Genomic DNA, 23,877 nt, shown 5'->3' with positions numbered 1-23,877 from the left:
CATGAACCAATCAACAAATAAGATAATCGCCGATAATGAAACCAGCCATCATAAAAGGTAACTTGATATACATGGAATTATTTCGATTAATTCTTATTGAAATATTTTGTCATAACGGGATATCTTCTTTTGATCATTGCAGCTAAATTTCAACTATGCGAAAAAACCCAGTTTGAGAACAACTACTCATCTAAAATCAACCAACTTGAACGGTGCACAGCCAACTAGGATCGAACTCATTAACCAGTCAACTAATAAGATAATCGCCGATTATGAAACCATCCATCATAAAAGGTAACTTGATGTACATGGAATTATTTCAATTAATTCTTATTGAAATATTTTGTTATTAAAGGATATCTTCTTTTAATCATTGCAGCCAAATTTCAACTATGAGAAAAAACCCAGCTTGAGAACAACTACTCGTCCAAAATCGACCAACTTAAACAGCGCACAGATGGGGCCAACAGAATCGAACTCATTAACGTACAAACTTTAGATGATCCACGCCGATAACGACCAGGCAATCATAAAAGGTAACTTGATATACATGAAATTGTTACGATTAATTCTTATTGAACTATTTTGTCATTACAGAATATCTTCTTTTAATCATTGCAGCTAAATATCAACTATGAGAAAAAACTCAGCTTGAGATCAACTACTCATCAGAAAATCTACAAGTAGATGAATACTGATTGACCCATTTGCTGATGAAAACTGCAGAAGCCCAGATGAGAAGTTGAGGAACCAGCAACGGATTACTCACTCAACGATGGATTCTTCTACAAACGGTGGTTGATTTCTATAAAATATTTTATCAGGCGCAGCAGAGACTATAGTGAATCTTATAAACACTGATTCGAGCGACAAAGCTAATGGATTATCTCATAAACACTGATTCAGGATAAGCACTGTTTTAAAAGCAGCAAAGACAATAGTGTATCTTATTAGGAGCAGTAAAAACAATAGTGCATCTTATAAACACTGAGATCCAGGAGCGGCAAAAACAATAGCGGACGGACTTCTGTTGTAAAGTATTGATTGTTTTACTTATCACCCTTTTTCAAACCAGTCTGATATAGTGTTTTAAAGGAAATTATTTTATAATGTTTAATGCAATGTGAGAGTCTAATAAAAGCTAAGCTCCATTAATTCACGATATTGGTATTCGATCCTTGGTTGATAGAGAAGTCAAGTTAGGTTAGTCGCTAGGGGTAAATGGTCGCGTCGATCGCCTTGTTTGGGCTGCAGGTCTGTTGAGTTAACTCCTAAACTGAGATATAGTTTCAACATGATATGGTGAGTTTAATCTTTAAACTTTACCATAGTTAAACATAGTCAACTATGGCTATTTGTCCGTGTAGATATCACATAGTTAGGAAACAGAACATAACGTTAGGCCAGTGTTGATGTACAAATATTAAGTATTTGCTGAATTGTAGATGTATTTATTTGATGGATTTATATTTTCGAAGGCCCATGTAACTGATTTCACAATTGAATCGTGTATGTCGATTTTAACATCGAGTTTTAACTTTGAGCCTCCATCAATCTGTTTGATGATCATAGCTACGTATTTGAAATCAAAAGCTTTATTTGAGAGGAGACCATTATTTACATTTGAGAGGTAAAGCTAGGAATAACAAGGCATAAAGTTATTTCTAGGACTAATTTTGAACGTTTTAACATCGTTTATAGCTGTTTGAACCTCTTTTATTGTAATGGGTAAATCCATATCACGAGATGGCTCTCGTGAATAATCACTTAGCTTCAAATTGGGTGTATAATGATTATTAAGGAGTGGCAGTGAATCGGTAGTGCTTTTCTAAAATGGGCCCAGAAACTTTACAGTGAAAAAATGCCTGCAGTTGTAAATAGAGGAGTATATATAATACATAATACAAACTACAAGTACATAAATTAATATAAGAATAAATTTAAAAAAAAACCAATAAATAATAAGTAGTAAATAATACAAAATACAAGTACATACATAAATATATAATATCAAAAAATAGATAAAAATAATAAACAACATTAGAAACAAACAAAAAATTAATATTCTATTTACATGAAAAGGCATTTTTTCAAATATTGATCAACAAGGTTATTCATTTATCGAACAACCTTCCCTAGGTATAGCGAAAACCCGAGATCTTTTCTGTTGTTATTCAAAGCATTATATCGGACTCAGTTATTGTAATGAACAAAACAAATAACCATAAACCTTAACTAAAGCGAACACACTTAAAAAAATAACTGATATGATAGAATGCTTTGAATAACTGTGATGAAAGATCGACCGTCCTATGAACTAGCCGCGCTCAATCACTGCTGCGACTGTTTATTGTTATACTGGGGTAGACTTACTATCTAAAATCATGTACATACATTTTACTTTTTAGAAAGAATGTAAAACAGCTATAAACTTAAGTTACTGATGTTATTGATTAGTTACCGATTGTATGATTATGTTGATGTTTTCAAAGCTGCCAGAAAAAAACATCAGAATACTTAGTATTTAATGCCAAGGTGCTTGGACATCAGTCAGGGCAAAGTTGGCAAAATTCTAGTTTTCTAGTGAAAGTAATGATTAGTTGATACTTAGATTTCCAGAGTGAATCTGTATGTTCCATCTCTAGTTTTAATGCTCTATGTTGGAGACTGCTATTGTAACACATAACGCATGTTTGTAAATTAGGAACTTGCATGATGATTCCTCGATTAAGATATTATTGTTGTGTGGTGAATAAAACGATGTACATTTTCATCATTCATGCTTTTCAGTGGTTCATAAAATACTGATTCAATTAAGGCCCTGTCAAAAAAAGCAGGAGCATAGAATAGGAGCTGTTTCTTGATAACTTGAGGATACAGTGCTTATTGGTCAATTGTCCTAGCCTAATATTTGGACAAGAAGAATTTCTGATCTTTATATAGAGTTGTATTTATATCTACTATCAAGTTGACTAATACAATTAAGAAGTTACCGTAGCTTCGTCAGTTAAACCATATGAAGATACTCGATTTATCTTAAATTGTCGAAAAGAAAAACCTTTATAATAGTTTGCAGGGTTCTATTTAAGGAATAAATGCCACTTGACCTTGGGGCAAGCATATGTCATATCACTTGCCCCCTCAAAAATCAACTTGCCCTACATGAGCAGTCCGATTGTGACACAATCATCCCTTGCATCGAGTGGGATAAAAGCTTCGAGACATAGAATTACACAAGCCCGGTGGACGAGTGATTGTGATAACCTACATGCCCTAATGAAAATATACTTGTCCCGGGCAATTGGACTAGTGCTTGAATCAGACCCTGCTTTGTTTCCAATGTAACATTAGTGAAATAAGCTAGTTGATAATTAAAGAAATCCCTCAGACGAGGAAATTTTTGGCAATGTTTTTAGTTTTCTTGTAATAACTAAGATTAATTAGTTTACCTTACGCTATCCAGAGTGAGTGAATTTGTAGGTTTTATGTTGAACTGTTTTTTGAATAACTCATTTAGCGAGGTATAATTGTTGTGTAAGAATAAAATGATATACCTTTCGTCATTCATACTGTGGTGCTCATCAATGGTTCATAAAATACTATTTTCATTAAGGCCCTTAAGGGAAAATAGAGCAGCAGTCCTTTGATAAATGAGGATATATGAACAGTATTAATCAGTAGATTAATCTAGCTATGGACTCTAAAAGCATGGTTTAACAATGTCTATATTGGTTCTGAAATATCTGCACAAGAAGCACCTCAAAAAGTTAGTAATTGAATCTTAACTTAATTGTAGCAAAGCCATTAGTTATTAGTAATTGCCCTAGCTCTATTCAAATTGACAGTTGAACAATATTTATATACTCGATTTATATACTCTTGTTGAATACATAGAAGAGAATACCTCCAAAATACTTTGCATTAAATGTAACATTTGAGAAAATAACCAATTTTGATAATGTCTTGAAACCTCTTAAAGACAAGGCAAAGGTGGCAAAACTAGTTATCTTGTAAAATAATGTTAATGAAAATCAAATCAAAGACTGTTTTGTTAAACTTATCTTAAGCTTTCGAGATTGAATTGGTGGTTTTTATCTCCGGTTGAAAGGTTTTTATGTTGGAGACTTTTTTGAAATACAGGTCACGTTTTTGTAAATGACTGACACACTTTCTCCAGTACATGAATACCTGTCATTTAGGTATAATTGTTGTTGTGGAGATAAAACGACATGTTCATGTCAATTGTTCATAAAACATTGATTTATTAAGGTCCCATCGAATAAAGTTGAGCTTTTTCTTGATAAATGAGATGTCCTCAATCAATGTCATTTGAAAAGTTGACTATATTTCATGAAATATAACAAAGTGTTGGTTACATTGACCTCGTGATCTCATTATCTTAGACTTTCAGACTAGTCCAATTTTCGGTTTTTTATGGATCAAAGTTTATAATTCTTTGTGTATTTTTGTTATTTTCCTATTGATGCAAATTGTATAAATCAGCTGTAGTGGAAATGTATCGTAGATAAAGACTTCTAAATACCTTGCATGTAACTTTGTTTTAAGTTAGTACAATTTCATACATAGTAATTGAAATAGAATTAATATTAGAATATGAGAAAATAAGCTAAAAGTTAATAATTTTATATGTGAAAATAAAATGATGTAAGAATGTAAATCAGATTGATTACTTAATCCTACGCTTTCCAGAGTATTTGGCCAGGTTTATCTCTGGTTTTAGTGCGGGGAGCCATGGACTCTCACAGTTAAGAGTCCATGGTTGGGCCATAGACTTTTTTGTTTTAGAGTCTATGGTTGGACCATGGATGTATAAACTCTCGTTTATAGTTTATACGCCTATGGTGGTTGGACTAGTTGTTTTTGAAAGTCCGCGTGTTTGAGGAACTTAAGTTAAAATTCCTCGAGCACTCCTGGCATTTTGTATAATTGTTGTATGTAAATAATAAATATGATTGATTTTGAAATTTGTTAAGTTTTATATAGCAACTCGGCCTAAATCGATTTAAGGTTAACTGAATTAATGAAATTAAATCGATTTATGAGTTAAACCATATGAAACTGGGCTGTGGGCATTGCTGTTGACCAATCAGTTTCACCCAGGGATCCTAATGGTATTTTATTCCACGGGGGCTCGTATCACTGAGTTGTAGGAAGTGTAAAAACGATAATCTGTTAATCCAGTGTCTGTTATTTTACATTCATTATAAACACTGGATTAACAGATCGTTTTTACACTGCCTACAACTCTGATAGGAGCCCCTGCATGTTAATCTTGCAATCTATTTCTTTTTTTCAACCCAATAAATAATCCCACTAACTGGTCCGCCGACTATGCGATTATATCAACGGCAAAACCAATACAACACTGCACGTTACACTGGGCCTGTTGACAGTTGATGCTAATTAGTGTGACCAGCCAGAAGTACAGCAGGCCTAACTACGATTCAAAAATCCGCCATTTTGGATCTGTCAAATCGACCAAAACAAGCCATAATAAATGCCAATTGCTAAGTCCGAGCTTAGACCAGTCTAAGGCCAACAATTAGTTATATAGCCAATTTTACAACCGAACACCACTTTTGAACTTGTCCCGACTGCACAACTGGGCCCTAGAGTCTCCTGACTGAGAGGCAGGAACCAGGCCGAGGGGATCGCTGGAACCAGGCCGAGAGCGGAGACAGGGTCCAACTGCATGCAGATTTCTATATACTTGGTCATCAGCAGTCATGAACCGACGGATCTACAACAAGTAACGGGTGGAAACTATAATAGCATAGACTTTATGGAACAAGACGTATCAGCAAACCATTTTTGGACTAAAAACTGGTTTCCAAACAAAAAATCAAAAACTCACAATAATTTGATTGGCATATATTATTTAATTGACCTTTTCGATCAATACAAAAGCAAGCAAATTCTACACAAAAATTCAACAAAATACAAGATATTTTTTCGACTATCTTTAACTCGTAAGGTAAACAATGTAACTAATTTCATTCATCTACATTATTGTTTGTATTTTTTATCTACATTATTATCATCATTACTTTATATGACTTATTCATTTTTTTCATAATTGATACATTATTTCTTTTAAATTTTTTATTTATAATGAACACAAAATTTTAGAATTCTATTTCCCCATTCATAAAATGATGGATATTCACCTTAAGTGAACGAGAGTGGGGCTATCACTTGAGTTTATTAATTGTCATACTCTAAATTATAACGCGTAAACTGTACAGCCAAATCTCGATTACTACTGGTATACTTGCTCAGCCATTATGATTTTTGGGCCTAGTAATATTCCGTGAAAGTACAAGCCCTGGCCATCTTCGATTTAGTTGAAGGCGGCGATGGGGATTACCCGCGAGCGCGGGCCATGAAATTCGCTTGATGAAAGATGCTCCTGGAGGGCGGCAGATATCCTATGTGACTCATCATCTAGGTAGTATATCGACTCGACAATTTTTCTGTCACCAGGTAACGCGTGCCGATTCCCTCTACCTCACTGCAGTGCAGTGTACTTGCTGCGCAGTGTGTGTGCCGTGTATAGAGTTATAATCAACAGCTGATACCAGATGTTGTATGTTACATACAGCAGCTAGCAGCATGTGCGTCGTCGTGGTATAAAACTATACTGACAGTCGCTCGCGCGCCTGGCTAGTCATATAAACGTAATACACTCGCTGTATTTACTCAATACGGGAATAACGGGTCGAACGCTTATTGAACGCGACCGAAAATTAAGGTAAGAGTTCTGATTAAAAAACCCATTAAGCGGTTAAGAAGTTACAACTGAGTCGTGATATCGGTCTCTGAGACTTGGAGACCTCCAATAAAAAAATCTATAGATCAATGATGAGGCCCAAATGATCACGAGGATGGCAGGTCTAATGGGATTAATTACGTTCTAATTAGTAATTAGTATAATGTATAGTGTTAATTAACAAATCAAATCTGTTGTGCAAAATAAACACCAATATCATGAATGTCACGCTGTTGTGTCAATTGCCACTGGTCCTTTTTGACCCAGTATCCTATAGACCAGTATTAAAACATTTTTTATTCAGAACTGGTACCTAGGTAGGATACCTGGATACTGGGGTCTGCGACAGGCAGTTTTTGGGAAAATTAGTTTTAGTAATTTTTTGGCAGTGCCCTTTTGACAGACTTAAGAAGAAATACTCATTTCTCGAATTTTAGATATTAATTTATAGACATTTATTTCCATGCGTTAAGATATTATAATATTCTGAGTTGATGATTTATAATTTGAAACAAGTCAGTTTTGTGCAGCTGTTGGAGGGGTGGGGACTCAATAAGCGATACTTATCAAGCAGGTGTATGGCCACTTGTAATATCGAATTTTACAATTCTCTTTTAATCCATTATTTATTTTTTGTCGTTATAACTTCCAATATGAACCACGACGAAAAGAACCCAACCCAATGACTGGAACAACGCTTGGAATTGTTCAGGATCTAAAAAGAAATGGCCATTAGAACCTTTATAGGGAAAAAACTGTTTATTTACTTTGATGAGATGTTAGTCAACAGTCAAAACGTTGTGGTTTTATTTAAAAAATTGGTAGAATTAGAATAATTGTGGGACTACTTCATTTACACATTAGTGTGTTTTATTCGACCTGTTGTTACATTGAGGATATCTTTCCTATATAACTTTTAGTATTGGATACAAAGGGGTATGCGACAAATACATACATATCTCAGGACAATATTCCTTTTTTCAAATTTAAAAAATCAGCAACTAAAAGGATGGCTCCTTGGCTCCTTGGCTGATTGAAGCATTTGTGTAGCACGAACTATCTTATACCCCTAATAGCTGTTTTACGTGGCCTGAATATATATATATATATATATATATATATATATATATATATATATATATATATATATATATATATATATATCAATTGCATCAGGGTTTCCAGCGGTCCTTCCAAGTCCTTCTTTTGGAAAAAGTTTGGACAAACATCATCTTTGTCCTTCTTTTTGACTCTAAGTCCTTCCTTTTGATAAAGAAGTCCTTCCAAATTTGATTTTTATGTATTTTTGCGGGCAATTTTGTCGCCAACCGTTGAAGTATTACATTACTCAGGCCTGGTTATTCAATTATCAGTAAGATTTAATCTACAGGAAAGTGCTATGGAATTACCTTTAGATGTATGACAGGTCTACATAACTAGTATTCCGGCAAAAGCATTCCGAAAATGCTCCTTTATGGGCCCTCATTTTACTGGAAAGTACTTCTTTCCGTGTAAAAAAGTCCCTCCTCTTGGCTCTTAAATTGCCGAAAAAATACTTCTTTTTACCCTGGCCTTACCACTGGAAACCCTGTGTATGCAACACACGCTAGATTTGCCTGACAGGCAATGCGTGTGATTTAATGGACAAAAAACACGATACCAAATAAATGAACGTCATCTATTTGGAACAGATGTCACTTTTTCGTTCGTATGTTGATTCACGTACAGCACATACAGAACGAACCCTGAATCAGACTCCCGTTTCTATGACGCAGACGCAACAATCGAAACAATGACGTACGCTCGCTCATTCGTTATAATCTATTTGCGCGGCTGATATTTTCGTAGAAATTATTGAATTCTAATATCGATCCCTGTATTATCAACACTAGTCTATGGGTATATATTAGTTTTTCTATTTCAAAGAAGACTTAGTTGCTGTTTCGATAAAAGTGTATTATAATTTCATATTCAATAAAATAAGCCTTCAAATTCCGGATAAATATATTTATATAACTAGGCTGGGTTTCATAGATGTGGAAGAAAAATAGTCCCTTGGAACATTTTGAAATTTGTCAGTTATAACCATTGTTAGTATGGTGGTTGTCACCCAGATTGAGGATTTTACCCTAGGGATAACTTCGATACTAAGTCTATGAAACCGGGCTCTGGTTTTTAGAAATCATCTCAGACCGATTTTATGCTAGATTCCTTAAACTGCCTACAATTTTAACCATTATATACATATAGAAAAGTGAGCATCTTGGTTCCTCTTTCTTTGCCACAGATGGCGCGTAAGTGCTTTCTCCGTGCAGGGAAAGGTCTATTTAACCCAGGGTGGACCCCTATCATTGTATTAACATCATTTTTCTAGATGATCAGAAAATGATTAATATTTTGAAGTTTTTTCAAAGATAACCCCCAAATCTATGGGGCTTATTGTTTACAAAACTTGGCCTGGGAAAGTTTGGGTACCCCCCTTCTATATTGCTGGATCAGCCATTGCCTTGTGTTTCTAACTTAGCCTTCATCTCCCCCATTGATTTGTACGTACTTTATGGAAAAAACAACCCCGATGTGCTAGCTTCAATTGAATTCAATTCACAATTTAAAAATTAATTCATAGTATCATTTTCATTGTCATGTATTCTGTTCAATATGTAAATTCGCCGGTGTAATGTAAATCCTGCCATGAACTGAAATACATACGCGCATATACGTACATTCTACACTGAATTCCAATTGCGATAAAGACTGATTTTTAAAATTTTCATTAATAATTCACGGTATAGTTTTAATTACTAATACATCCCTCGGTACATATAAACCACGTGGAGTTAATATCAGACGCCTTATTACGTAAAGAGTAATAAAGATGGTAATTATATCGATGATTGACTGATTTCATGAAAATGATTTATGAAACCTATTACTTGGCTGTGCACAGATTGTGTAATTCAATATATGGGGGACCTGCATAGACCCTAACCCACCTGAAGGTTATTTATTAACTTTTTATTCTATAAGGGTCGTTCAGTCTATAGGTTGAAAACGACTGTCGATAAAGATATCAGCAGATATCTCATGGGAGGTAAAGCCTTGCTGAAACGGACAGAAATTACAGGCAACAACATCACTTGGCTTCTAGTTCAGTCAGGATGATATGTTACAGAACTCATAGAAGATAATATCTTTCTACGACTCATGAAAGTGTGGTCAGTTTTTTTTTGACGGAACCAAATTGTCAGGACTTCTTTACGGAGGTTAATTTCACTATAAGTATTCGACTTCTCATACATTTTCCAAACATCTTTACTTTACTTTACCTTATTTCAGAACAAATTTTAATCTGATATTATATCATTCCATTTATAGTATAAAACGATAACCCAAAACAATACAGCAATACATTATAAGAAGATACAGTGAACCAGTTCCGCAGTTATGAGGTGGACTCAACTGTGGAACTGGGTCCAGAGTGTCAGTTTCAGGAAAATGTGTCTGACTCAAGGAAATATCTTGCGGTTTGTGTATAAAACAGTATTAATGGGTCTCCTAAATTAGGTGTCTGACAGAGAACTCCACCCAATGAGATTGAGTGTGATGAATCACTACTGCTTACACCGGATATAATCTACACTCCATCAATATACCTACCATTAAATGGATTCCAAAATAGACACAAAAATTTGAATTGATTCGTTGAATAAAAGTTCTTATTTTCTAACGCAAAATGTTTGGCATAGACTGGTCTTAAGTTGTTAAGTGGCTATAGAACAACTTAGACAGGTCTCTAAGTTGTTAGATTGGTTATAGAACCAAAATGAGCTGAGGCTGGTCTGAAGCTGTTAGATCGGTTATAGAACCAAGATGAACTTAGACTGAGTTTTAACCAATCAATATAACATCTCACTGAGTTTTTCACTGATGATTACCCGCAGTCCGGTCCTTGTAAACTGTGTTGGAATTTTATAATTAAAATGATTAGTAGTTGATTTATTGTAGTTGGCTATAATGTTACCTACCAGGGTACAGCTTATATGTCGCTTTCTCACATTGAACACTTAAAGCCATAATTGATTTCAGAAATAATTATCAGCTGTCACCATTTCATAATTACTTTATACTGGCTGAGGGAGTTTACACAACGCTCCAGTTAAACAATTCAACTATGTTTAATATATTCATAAAATCGATAGGGAACTAAGTTACTGTATAGGTAACAAAATAGAACTTACCCAATTACGGTTTCACACCTGACTATGACTACCATTTGAGAGACGTAGTTTTTAAAGTTTTTGTTGTCTCTTTTTGAGACTTCAATTACCCCCAAATATATCGAAATACCAAAATCAGAATAATTTCTAGTTCATGTTGAATTTAACTGCTATTTTTGATGTTAAATTACTCACTTTAAGGGGTAGTCTGCTGTGCGATTTAGATAAGATTTTGATCCAGTAAACCAGTCAGGTCTATGATCTAGTTTGCAAACAACATTACGAAAGCAATGATAAGAAATTGAATTGATTTAAAGAGTTCAACTTGTTTTTGTGAAACTTGTCACTGCAGCTTTCGGACTTAGTAAGTCTGGCCTGTTAAACTAGGCCAACCATTGATAATACCCAAGATTAAAGTATGAAGCTGATTTTCTTTATTTAGCTCCACACATCTCTAGCAGTCGTTGATAAAGATTTTTTTGATTTTGAAACCATGAAAGTCAATCCTTGGAGTAATCATTGAATTCAATGATTACTCCAAGGTCGATCGATCTTGCGGTTAAAACTTATCAGGACGAACTGGAAAAGTTTATTCGATGTATATTGATGCTCTTGATCCCGCAGTGGGACACAGCAACACATTATCACATGTTATGTCATTACTTTAATCTATTCCCCTTTCAATATTTTAATCACTCACTCTGCTTCTATTGTTTTGGTCTTGTATAAATATCTTGTAATATTCTCCTGTACTCAGTACGCCTGATGATGGCTAATAGTCTTTAGCCGAAACGTTGCGCAAATATATATAACTCTTCTATTCAAGTTTCTCGTTTTGGCTGAACTTATTGTGGGATTTCTCTTGTTATCTTCTTACACGGATATTGTGTATCTTCTCGTCTCAACATTATCTATTTGTTCAATCGTTTAGTTACCCGCAGCGCTTTGTCCCATCTCAGCCCCATTAGTTTTAGCTTGCCGGCCATTGCTCGTCTCCGGGTGACTTTCAGGCGGCCTCTTCTCGTTTCCCTTGGTCTTCGTTATGCTGCCAGGCTCTATTCATAATCTGTCTGATTTCATTGTCTATACAGACTGTCTGTCTGTTTTTGTTTTATCACGGATGTCTTTATTTATTTAAGATTCTCGACCAAAACACCTCACATCAGATCCGGCACGAACTGATGTATATTGACTATAAAATGTTACTCGCCACAGCTCGGCACAGTCTAATATCCGTTCAGCTTCCGACCTTGATCTGCCATCATTATTTATAAAGTATTTAACGATCGTTTATTGATTCACCGCTGCATTTTTCTCTTACCGATGATATTCGATTCTTTCGTGATAAAATCTTTATAACGTCGAAGCTGTATCAAACCTTTAATGACTATGCAGTCAATAATGCTAGAATAATTGGTACATTAATATGATTTTGAAATCGGCACCGATAAAATAGATGTATAATTGTTCTAATTCGGCATGAAATATTTAACAGATTGAGTGTGAGGAGAGAATCCCACAATGATAATAAAAAGTCCGAAAATGAAACTTCGAGATAGTAGTTTATTTCAACGTTTCGACTATATCCTAATAGTCATCTTCAGGAATAATGACTATTAGGATATAGTCGAAACGTTGAAATAAACTACTATCTCGAAGTTTCATTTTCGGACTTTTTATTTTCATTGTGGGATTCTCTCCTCATCGCGTCAACACGGATATAGTGTTCTACCAATCGTAAGATTGAGTGTGGTTGTAAATCGAAATGCTGCCAGAATGTTGACAGAAATGTTGACGGAACGTTGACAGCCTGATTCAAGTGGTTTCATACTTCAACTGTTTCTACGAATTGATTGTGTAATTTTTGTCTCTTGAACTCTGGCTGTAACAAAGCTGTCAGTATTTGAATATTCTCGAGTTCATATTTTCAGTTTTAAATGCGCAATCTATCGATATCGATGAAACGTTTTGTCGGTGGTGTAACGATAATGAAAGACGAAATCCTTCATTCGGAGGAGAGCGAAATGAATTATTGATGTTTCTTTGAGCTTTAATATTATTTGAAGTTAACATTTTCACTTAAGTTCCCCAGCCAGCCGTATACTGTAATCCTTAGGAATACAGTTTCCAGAAGATGACTATAATTGAGACCATGAAAATGAATCGTTGTTAACATTAATTCTTTCTGTGAACAGGATTTTGTCTAGAAGAACGATTAACTCTGATACGAATACGTTATTTGTATCTCTAGTCATGTAGAGCAAAAAATACTTCCTGTTCCATCCTGTTATTCTTTGAAACGTCACCGGAAAAACTTGACATTTTCAATCAAGCCAGAAAAACCTGACATTCAAATCTCCATGTGATGTTTTCTCAATGATTTTCTTTTTATCAAGAGGATCACTTCACATTTCATGACGAGTCGATTAGAAATATCTTACATTTTCGAGAAGGTTTGAGTTTAGTATTCGAGTGGTATGTAACCATGGTAACGGGTGATGTGTAGGGCACTATATTTCGTGTTATAAACCATTACAATTTTTTGTAACAATGATATTTGCTCTTTATATTAGAACCGTGGTAACCACAACGTAATTCGAGAAACCAACGCTCCGCAAATATTATAACGATGTCCTGTTTTCTGTGGACTTTATTTAGTGAATGTTTGAAGGGAGACTGAGGATCCATTTCCACAGTTGTGAAGGTTCAGCTACATCATGGACTTGTACATGTTTAAGTGTCTTGAGTGTCTATGCACTGACTAAGTTCAACAGTTGTTGGGGTTCAATTCGACTTTGTATCCATTTCAACAGTTGTGAGGGTTCAATTTGACTCTGGATTCTGTTCCACAGTTGTGAGGGTTCAATTAGTCTCTTTTCTACAGTTGTGTGGTTTTGATTTGACTGGATCCAGTTTCACAGTTGTGGGATTGATTTTAGTTCGGTTGTTTTCTGAGTCAAATGCACTCTGAAAAACGACTTAGAATGGTACGCTTCGATTTGACAAGAGTATTTTATTCTTTTCAACGACGTGAAGCATTCTTTTCAAGCAGATCTCTAGATGTCAATGTTTTTAGTTGGGAAGGGTTTTCTAGACAGTGTCAACAAGTTGTAGTTTACCCTTTCGCTTTGACGAGTATCATTTTACAAAAGGCAGCATTTAAACAAACAAAAAAAGAATTCTTTGAATATTTGTGTCGTGATCAACGAGATAAACGTCTGTTCGTTTCAATTGGGGGAAAAATAAAACGACAATTGAAAAGACGGAAAGTACAGCTGAGATAAAAAGTATTGTTAAAGTGAAATACAATGCGATGAAATCATTAGTCAGCTTGACGCAAATTGTAAGTATTTATTGGTATATATATATATATAGTGTTGATGTGTTAGGTACTAAAATAGTGACGATATTGGATTAGGAAATTTCCTGTAGTTGGGTACATGATGAATAAACGCTAATACTACTTAATATTGCCTTTATCCTAGTTTACCTTTGGGTGAGGTTTCAAGAAAAAACACTGGCAACAATTGAATCAAAACACATCTTGTAATGGTGATATATTAAAAATCAAGGCTTGAGACTAAAGAGTATTTTATCAGGATGCGAACTATGTCAGTTTCATGCTGGTTTGCCGGTTTGCCTTTCATTAAATTTTCTAATCAACAAAACACAGAAAACAATTCAAACATCTTCTTATGGTGAAATCAGAAAATTTCTTATGTATAATATTCTGTCGGGATAATTTCATTTCAATTTTCAATATTCCTACAAAAAAATCTAGTACCCTCGTGATACCGCAATATGGAGCCCTGCCCTTTGTAATCAATGGAGTACCCATATACATAGTGTAACCCTTATTTTCTGTGTTGTTCGCAGCTGAACGGTGGATATATCTCCTGTCACCGGTATATATCAATAGAGTTTAGGTGTATTGTATACTGCTGTACATGTGGTTCAGTTACACCTACCAACAACAACGCGCAGCATAAATATCGATATGCACAATTATGATTCATATTCGCTGTTCTTCTAAAAGAGAACGACAAGTTTAGAAAATATTGTTTTCCGATATTTCACTGACATCTCGTTTATAGACTAGACATCAGTCGATATAGTGACCCCTTTTATACATAAGTATTATATTACAAGTGAGGACGCGAGTTTCCTTCCTAAATAGTATTTCGAAATAATTCTAACTCTCTACAAATTGAAATATAAGCAACATTTCAATGATGATTAAAATGTTGATTCGATGTTGATCGATACAATGTCAGCTTAACGCCACATGGTACCAGTTCTCTTGAAGTTATAGCCGCGATCACACGAGCATTTTTGCCCCTGGTGGCCCGGAACAACTGTTCACACGGGTGCCAAATAGGCCCGAGCCTTGTTTTTGAGCATTGTTTAGTATCGAGTGAATGGTTTGTGTGTGAACGCGCTCTCTAATTAGGCACGGGCCAAATTTGTCCCGAGCCTGATCGCTGCCAATTTGGCCCGGCCAAATCTTCTCCGTGTGATCACGGCTTATGTATAAGCCGCGATCACACCAGTGTTCTTGACCTGGGCTGGCTGACCATTCTCATCATAGCTAAGGCCAGGGGCAGTGGATCCAATGAGACGTGTACTAGTCCTTGATATTTTTTTTGTGTGCCCATTTCCAATTTGTCAACAAAGATAATTGGTGAATTTCAGTGCGGGAGTACACGTTGCCTTTTTGTACAACGAAATGCCTTTTAGACATGTGATAAGTCCTTCAAAATTAGTCTCTGGATTCGGCCCTGGATTTATGTGAGAACGCACTCTAATTTGACTCGGGTCTAATCATCCCGAGTGTAGTCTCGGTTATTGTCAGCTATATGACGCATTACAAAAACTGAACCTCTGTGAATATGAAAATGAGACTAATTTTACTGAATTGTTAGAGAACGAACGTGTTATATTTATATCGACGAATGAGTGAAATGGGTGTGGTTAAAATTGATTAATCACACGCGAATGCGCCATTCATTTTGAAGACCATCTTGAAATCAGTTGAATTACGGCATTTATACATAGCCCTAGATCGAGCCGTGAGCCTCGGCTGATTTATTTGACTTTTTGTAACGGTGGGTTCAGGAATATGTATGAATATTGTGTAATCTGATATCCATGTTAAACGACGTTTATTCATTTACATTTCAAATTATCTCGTTCCATTTTTCGACGTTGATTCACTTCTCGAAACGTTGCCAGAATCGTTTCGAATTCAACCGTCGCTTTACAATTTAGGCTAAAACTATTGATACCCTGCTCTCGGTCTGCTGAACTTAACAGATAACCCGGCAGGTCATATATCTACCCTGTGCGTTACTGTTTTAAAAATCATGATCAAGCTAACAATAACAGACCCTGCAGCTATAGAAATAAACTGATTACATATTTCATTGCTATGAAAGTGACGCCGCTGATTGGGAAAAACGAGGTATCGTTTTCACCATTGATGAGATATGTAAATCCTTTTCGGAGATGTCATTGTGATGATGATATGGAGAAAATATATATAACGAAATATAACATAACGAAATATGATAACGAAAGACGAAGTCCTTAAAAAAGTTTTTTTGATCAGGTCGGTCAGCAGTGCTAAGACAAATAAATTTCGCTGCTCCAGTTGTGATGGAATTTACTGTCATCAATAAATCGCGTTTCGCTGCGTTTCATAGTTGATTATTCAACTGCGTTTGCTAAAATTTAAAATCAAATAAATGACGTAGAATATGTATGCATAACGTTAAACATTGTGAATGACGCAGATGTTTCAGTAGAAATACAGAGTGACACATGTTATAAACGCAATGTCAACCGACCGAGACCGACAGACCAACCCTGTCATTATTCACCGCTACATTGACATTGTCTTATTCATACCGACAATATTATTGAAATCTAGTGTTTTATAAACAGTTAGAAATATACGTCATCAATGATTATGCTGATAAGAGGTAGCTTCCTCGGATCTCCGGTCAGATCTCCGGTCAGTGAGATCTCCGGTCAGTGAGATCTCCGGTCAGTGAGATCTCCGGTCAGTGAGATCTCCGGTCAGTGAGATCTCCGGTCAGTGAGATCTCCGGTCAGTGAGATCTCCGGTCAGTGAGATCTCCGGTCAGTGAGATCTCCGGTCAGTGAGATCTCCGGTCAGTGAGATCTCCGGTCAGTGAGATCTCTGGTCAGCGATCTCCGTATGCTGAAATTTTAAAGGAGCTTCATTTATTGTTAAGTGTATGATATTGTGGCTGCTGAAATAGTAAAACTTTCAATCCTCAGGAAATACTGAAAATTAAGCTATATTTTAGTGTAATCTTCTATTTTTCGCATCAATTATCAGCATTGATAGAAAGAATATTGACATCCTCTCTGGCAGATATTTTTTAAGGGGTAGCTGATTTTCAGAGGGGTGGATGTAAAAATGAAATTTGTTATGAAGAACACTGCTGGTAGAGGATCTTTTGACAATATGGCTCCCTATACTAACAAGCTGCAAAGTCTGCGGCATCAAATTTGGCTCATGTGCGCGTCATTTTTCCCGTGGACTTGTCAGTTCACCAAACATTTCACAAATTTGATAATTTTTGCCTATAGCTGTCTGTCCAGTTTCCTAATGGAGTTTGCTTCGTCCAGATCAATGGGAAAGATTAATGCCATCTGATACCAAGGTTGTATTTGTTTATTAGTGCGATATTTCTACTATTATTGGCTAATTCGCCACCTTTACGCGTTGTTTTTATTACACAATAAGTTAAAGTAGGGTAAAGTCATCCGTCATTATTTATGTCTTTGAAATGCCGTGAATTAATGTAAGAAATAAATCGTCGAATTCTCTCGACACCAAACTTGTTTCTGTCATAGGTATTTTTTTGGTATTAGTTAAAACGCTTTGCATTGCGTTTCAGCGCTTGATTTCGCTTGAATTCGCTTCGTTTAATTACGATTAATAGATTCGCGTATGTTGTGTATTTTCAGTTTCTGATGGACGGAAATTAGACGTGTATCGTGTGATCGACATTAAGCGCTTCCTGTTAAAGACGAATAAAGAAAAAAACAACAACATGGAAATCAATCTCGATAAATCGCAACGATATTTCAGCAGCGATAACTGCGGACAGATTAACGAAGATTCTTTCGATAGGATTAAGAGAGATTATGACGCACGGATTAAAGATTTTAGTTGGATTAAACTGTTTAATCTGCTGTGTATATGTTATCTATTACTTCCCGTGTTTTGTACAGTGACAGTATCGGCCGCTGGGTGTACTCCTGATCCGTGTAAAAGTGGTGCAGTGTGTACCCCGGTTGCAGGTAATGATCACACCTGTGATTGTCTTGCAGCTGCAGGTGGAACTCCTGATTTACTTGCTGGAAAGAACTGTGACACAAGTAAGTACTTTATATCCTTACAGGTAACCAGTTTCATGTAGAAGTCTTATTCCTAAAACGATTTAGATGAAGATAGAGATTTAATCATAGAACTCAAATCGAGTGTTCTATGATTGTTCAAATGGAGTGCTATGATTTGATAATAAATTAATTTCGGGTTAAGGGTCAAACTTTTTATGAAACTGAACCCTTTTGATTTTTCATTGGGTATTTCTTAGGAGGCGAGAAATGCTGATTTGATATCAGCAGTGAACTTACTATCAAATTAAAGAGAAAAAAGCCTCAAGCATTTTTGCTCGCTCAAAATTTGGCTAGTGCTGGCTCAGACCCCGGGCACTGATGCCAAATGGGTTCGTCTCTGCTTGTGTCAAATTATTCCATGTGAATGCTCACTTCTATGCGGTGTATCTTATTTGTGAATATTTTACAATATTGATACGTGCTCTGGTATCTTTCAATAGAAGATTTAAATAATTGATAAATACACCACACTGCAGGGTAGGCATACTGTAGGGTGGGTGGACTACACCACATTGTAGAGTAGGCATACTGTAGGTTGGTTGGACTGTACACCACATGGCAGGGTAGGCATACTGTAGGTTGGGTGGACTACACCACATTGTAGAGTAGGCATACTGTAGGGTGGATGGACTACACCACATTGTAGAGTAGGCATACTGTTGGGTGGGTTGACTGTACACCACATCGTAGAGTAGGCATACTGTAGGGTGGATGGACTACACCACATTGTAGAGTAGGCATACTGTAGGGTGGATGGACTACACCACATTGTAGAGTAGGCATACTGTAGGATGGACGGTACACCACATGGCAGGGTAGGCATACTGTAGGTTGGATGGACGGTACACCACATGGCAGGGTAGGCATACTGTAGGTTGGATGGACTGTACACAACATGGCAGGGTAGGCATACTGTAGGTTGGGTGGACTGTACACCACATGGCAGGGTAGGCATACTGTAGGGTGGATGGACTACACCACATTGTGGAGTAGGCATACTGTTGGGTGGGTTGACTGTGCACCACATTGTAGAGTAGGCATACTGTAGGTTGGATGGACTACACCACATTGTAGAGTAGGCATACTGTTGGGTGGGTTGACTGTACACCACATTGTAGAGTAGGCATACTGTAGGGTGGATGGACTACACCACATTGTAGAGTAGGCATACTGTAGGATGGACGGACTACACCTCATTGTGGAGTAGGCATACTGTAGGTTGGATGGACGGTACACCACATGGCAGGGTAGGCATACTGTAGGTTGGATGGACGGTATACCACATGGCAGGGTAGGCATACTGTAGGTTGGATGGACTGTACACAACATGGCAGGGTAGGCATACTGTAGGTTAGATGGACGGTACACCACATGGCAGGGTAGGCATACTGTAGGTTGGATGGACTGTACACCACATGGCAGGGTAGGCATACTGTAGGGTGGATGGACTACACCACATTGTGGAGTAGGCATACTGTAGGTTGGATGGACGGTACACCACATGGCAGGGTAGGCATACTGTAGGTTAGATGGACGGTACACCACATGGCAGGGTAGGCATACTGTAGGTTGGATGGACTGTACGCAACATGGCAGGGTAGGCATACTGTAGGTTGGGTGGACTACACCACATTGTAGAGTAGGCATACTGTAGGTTGGGTGGACTACACCACATTGTAGAGTAGGCATACTGTAGGTTGGGTGGACTACACCACATTGTAGAGTAGGCATACTGTAGGTTGGGTGGACTACACCACATTGTAGAGTAGGCATACTGTAGGGTGGATGGACTACACCACATTGTAGGGTAGGCATACTGTAGGGTGGATGGACTACACCACATTGTAGGGTAGGCATACTGTTGGGTGGATGGACTACACCACATTGTGGAGTAGGCATACTGTAGGGTGGATGGACTACACCACATTGTAGGGTAGGCATACTGTAGGTTGGGTGGACTGTACACCACATGGCAGGGTAGGCATACTGTAGGTTGGGTTGACTGTACACCACATGGCAGGGTAGGCATACTGTAGGTTGGATGGACTACACCACATTGTAGAGTAGGCATACTGTAGGTTGGATGGACTACACCACATTGTAGAGTAGGCATACTGTAGGTTGGGTTGACTGTACACCACATGGCAGGGTAGGCATACTGTAGGTTGGGTTGACTGTACACCACATGGCAGGGTAGCCATACTGTAGGTTGGGTGGACTACACCACATTGTAGAGTAGGCATACTGTAGGTTGGGTGGACTGTACACCACATGGCAGGGTAGGCATACTGTAGGTTGGGTGGACTGTACACCACATGGCAGGGTAGGCATACTGTAGGTTGGATGGACTACACCACATTGTAGAGTAGGCATACTGTAGGTTGGATGGACTACACCACATTGTAGAGTAGGCATATTGTAGGTTGGGTGGACTGTACACCACATTGTACAGTAGGCATACTGTAGGTTGGGTGGACTACACCACATTGTAGAGTAGGCATACTGTAGGTTGGGTGGACTGTACACCACATTGTAGAGTAGGCATACTGTAGGGTGGGTGGACTGTACACCACATTGTAGAGTAGGCATACTGTAGGGTGGGTGGACTGTACACCACATTGTAGAGTAGGCATACTGTAGGTTGGGTGGACTGTACACCACATGGCAGGGTAGGCATACTGTAGGGTGGATGGACTACACCACATTGTAGAGTAGGCATACTGTAGGGTGGATGGACTGTACACCTCATGGCAGGGTACATGTAATGAAAGGGTTAAAAAGGAGATCGACATATTATGTATTCGATTATTAATAGTACACTGCCTAATTTTCTGCATCAATATATTTTTTTCATATAGTTATTAGATGTGGATTACAGAATGGTAATAGATTGACATTCAGATTAAGCATGGGGGGATTACTGAAAAGTTTGCGGTGAATTTCTGACGTTCGTAGAGTGTCTCTAGCTTGAGTGAATGAAACAATTTTGTTGAGAAGGTTCAAATTAAGTGAAATATGATTAGAGAATATCTACATGGGATAATACTTAATACTGGGGGGGGGGGGGGGATCTTGTTCATGGTCATCGTACTAATATCAAAACTTCTTCATCATTGTAGTAGAATAACATGTACACTCACACGTGGTGAACAGATAATGGGATCAAAACCCACTATGTATAAATTAGAAGAATTTTAAAATCCAGAATTTATTTTATCAATCGATCTCACCCTAGAGATCACCCGATGATGATCTCTAGGATGATCTCTGTTGTGTCATTTAGATTTTTGAAAATAAATTCATGATTTCACAATTCTTCTAATTTTTTCATAGTGGGTTTTATCTTCTTTTCATCGTCATTGCTTTCTTCATTCAAGCTCATATTTTTTCTGTCAATTAAAGATGTGTGAGTGAATGTTTGCAGACCCGACTACAACAGCTATTTGAAAGTAGTTTTTTCTCTTTTTTTAAGGAACTCGCAACTACTCCAAAAAACTTCTACTAAAATTCAGAATAATTTCTAGTTCATTTTCAATTCAACTATCATTTTTGATGATGTGAAATTACTGGAATGTTTAGGTGGAAACTACTACAATTAGAGGTATCACGTAGTCTGGTCTTCAGTTTGTGACAACTAGACATTTAAATTGCTGTATCTCTTCATTGCTGTGTTTGACATTAAAACCAAAATCATTGATCACTTCGCTGTTTGAATGTGAGGAGAGGAGTACGGTATGTTGCATCGTAGTGCTGCGTATGGGTACGCTGCATCGTAACGCTGACTCCCAAGACAAAAAGGATGAGAAATCGATGAATGCCCTGTTTTATATAGAATATCCCACGATGATTACGAAGAAATAAAGTCTGAAGCTATTTCCTTTGGGCCAGTAGTTTTGATGTTTCGACTATATTCTGATAGTCATCTTCAGGGATACAGCACCCAGTTCCACAGTTGTGAGCTTTAGTTAACTCTAGAGTTAAAGTAAGATCATTTTAAATTAGTTAACTGTGAAACTGGACCCTGTATTCCTTGAGCTAGTATTTTTCGATTCTCGACTATATTCCAATAGTCATCTTCAAACTCTCAGGATATAGTCGAAACATCTTTATTGCGGGGATCTCTCACACAACATGGATGCAATGTTTTATCAATGGTTGCCCTGTTTCATAATTGAATACAAATACCCAGGTTGGGTAAAAGCACTGAGAATTGAGTACCCTGTACCTTGTATGAGTACCAAACAACATGTTTGATTATTAAGTATGAGTACCCTGTACCTTGTACGAGTACCATACACGCTTGATTATTAAGTATGAGTACCTTGTACCTTGTATGAGTACCCTACACGTTATGATTATTAAGTATGAATACCCTGCATGTTAGAGATGAGATTCAAACTATACGCAGGTGTATCTCCGATCTGAAGCAACTCACGCCCCACCCGTATCTATGGTAACTAAGTGAAATCTTGTCGTTGCTCATTTGTTGCGGTCGTCAGTCCGGATTTCCCCCATTGTTAATTATCGAATGATTATTCTGATTTCAGTAACATGTGGCACCGGTAGTGCTCCATGTAAAAATGGCGGAACATGTGATTCTAATACCGGTAAATGCACATGTGTGAACAGTTTCACCGGAACGATTTGCGAAATTCATCCTTGCGACAACATTATCCCGTACTGCAAAAATAATGGTGTATGTACGAAAGCAGCAGCCGGAGCATCACCTGCAGCTACATGTGACTGTAAAACTGGATTCTCTGGTGTCGATTGCTCCACAGCGGGTTAGTAAAACCAATTACAGCCCTATTACTTACACTTACCCTTATAACGATTCCCCTTGCTAACATGTATGGGCAGCCATTCTCGTCTATTTGTCTAAACTTAAAATGTCACGGTCTACATTCAAAATATTTAAGTATTATGTCTAATGAAAATATACGGGATATTACCTGATATGTTATATATCGGGAAAAATATGACTAATATATCATCCGTACATACAGTATCGCCCTCTAGTGTCAATTAGTCGAGAGTACGATTTAGTGTTGCATTTACACAATTTGAGTTTAGACTATGATATTTTATTAATGTACAGGCAAATACACGAAAAGCTGATTTTTGGTGGGAATGGCCATCCATAAAGATGGCCCTACAACTATCATAGTAACACACTCCTAGTCCACGAGGTAATCAACAAAATTACTGTTGTATTCTTTTTCAGATCCATGCAACAAATCTGGAAGTTGTAAATTCCAAGTCGGAACTACTACATGTGTTACAGACCCAAATGATAATACACTGGCAAAATGCACCTGTAAATCAGGTTTATCTGGTGCTAACTGCGATGTCGGTAAATATGAACTCAGTACAAAACTTATAAAAGAATTAGTCTCAAACATACATGTATTTTTACTTAATAAATAATGATATTTC

The 23,877-nt window shown here is 37.0% G+C and overlaps 1 protein-coding gene across 1 annotated transcript in view; it reads left to right on the top strand.

The window, feature by feature from the left end:
• The first annotated feature begins 6,633 nt into the window (after positions 1-6,633).
• The window catches only part of LOC141907161 (uncharacterized), a 51,153-nt gene continuing 33,909 nt past the window's right edge, over positions 6,634-23,877 (top strand). Inside the window, exons 1-4 of the mRNA XM_074796734.1 lie at positions 6,634-6,772; positions 18,007-18,420; positions 22,989-23,225; positions 23,666-23,794. Coding sequence (XP_074652835.1) covers positions 18,093-18,420; positions 22,989-23,225; positions 23,666-23,794 — 694 coding nt within the window. The 5' untranslated portion in view covers positions 6,634-6,772; positions 18,007-18,092. The remainder of the gene's footprint in view (positions 6,773-18,006; positions 18,421-22,988; positions 23,226-23,665; positions 23,795-23,877) is intronic.

This window comes from Tubulanus polymorphus, chromosome 6 (assembly GCF_964204645.1).
Source record: "Tubulanus polymorphus chromosome 6, tnTubPoly1.2, whole genome shotgun sequence".
NCBI classification, from domain to species: domain Eukaryota; kingdom Metazoa; phylum Nemertea; class Palaeonemertea; order Tubulaniformes; family Tubulanidae; genus Tubulanus; species Tubulanus polymorphus.
The sequence above is the reverse complement of the archived record's forward strand: the minus strand, read 5'-3'. Positions and strand labels throughout refer to the sequence as shown.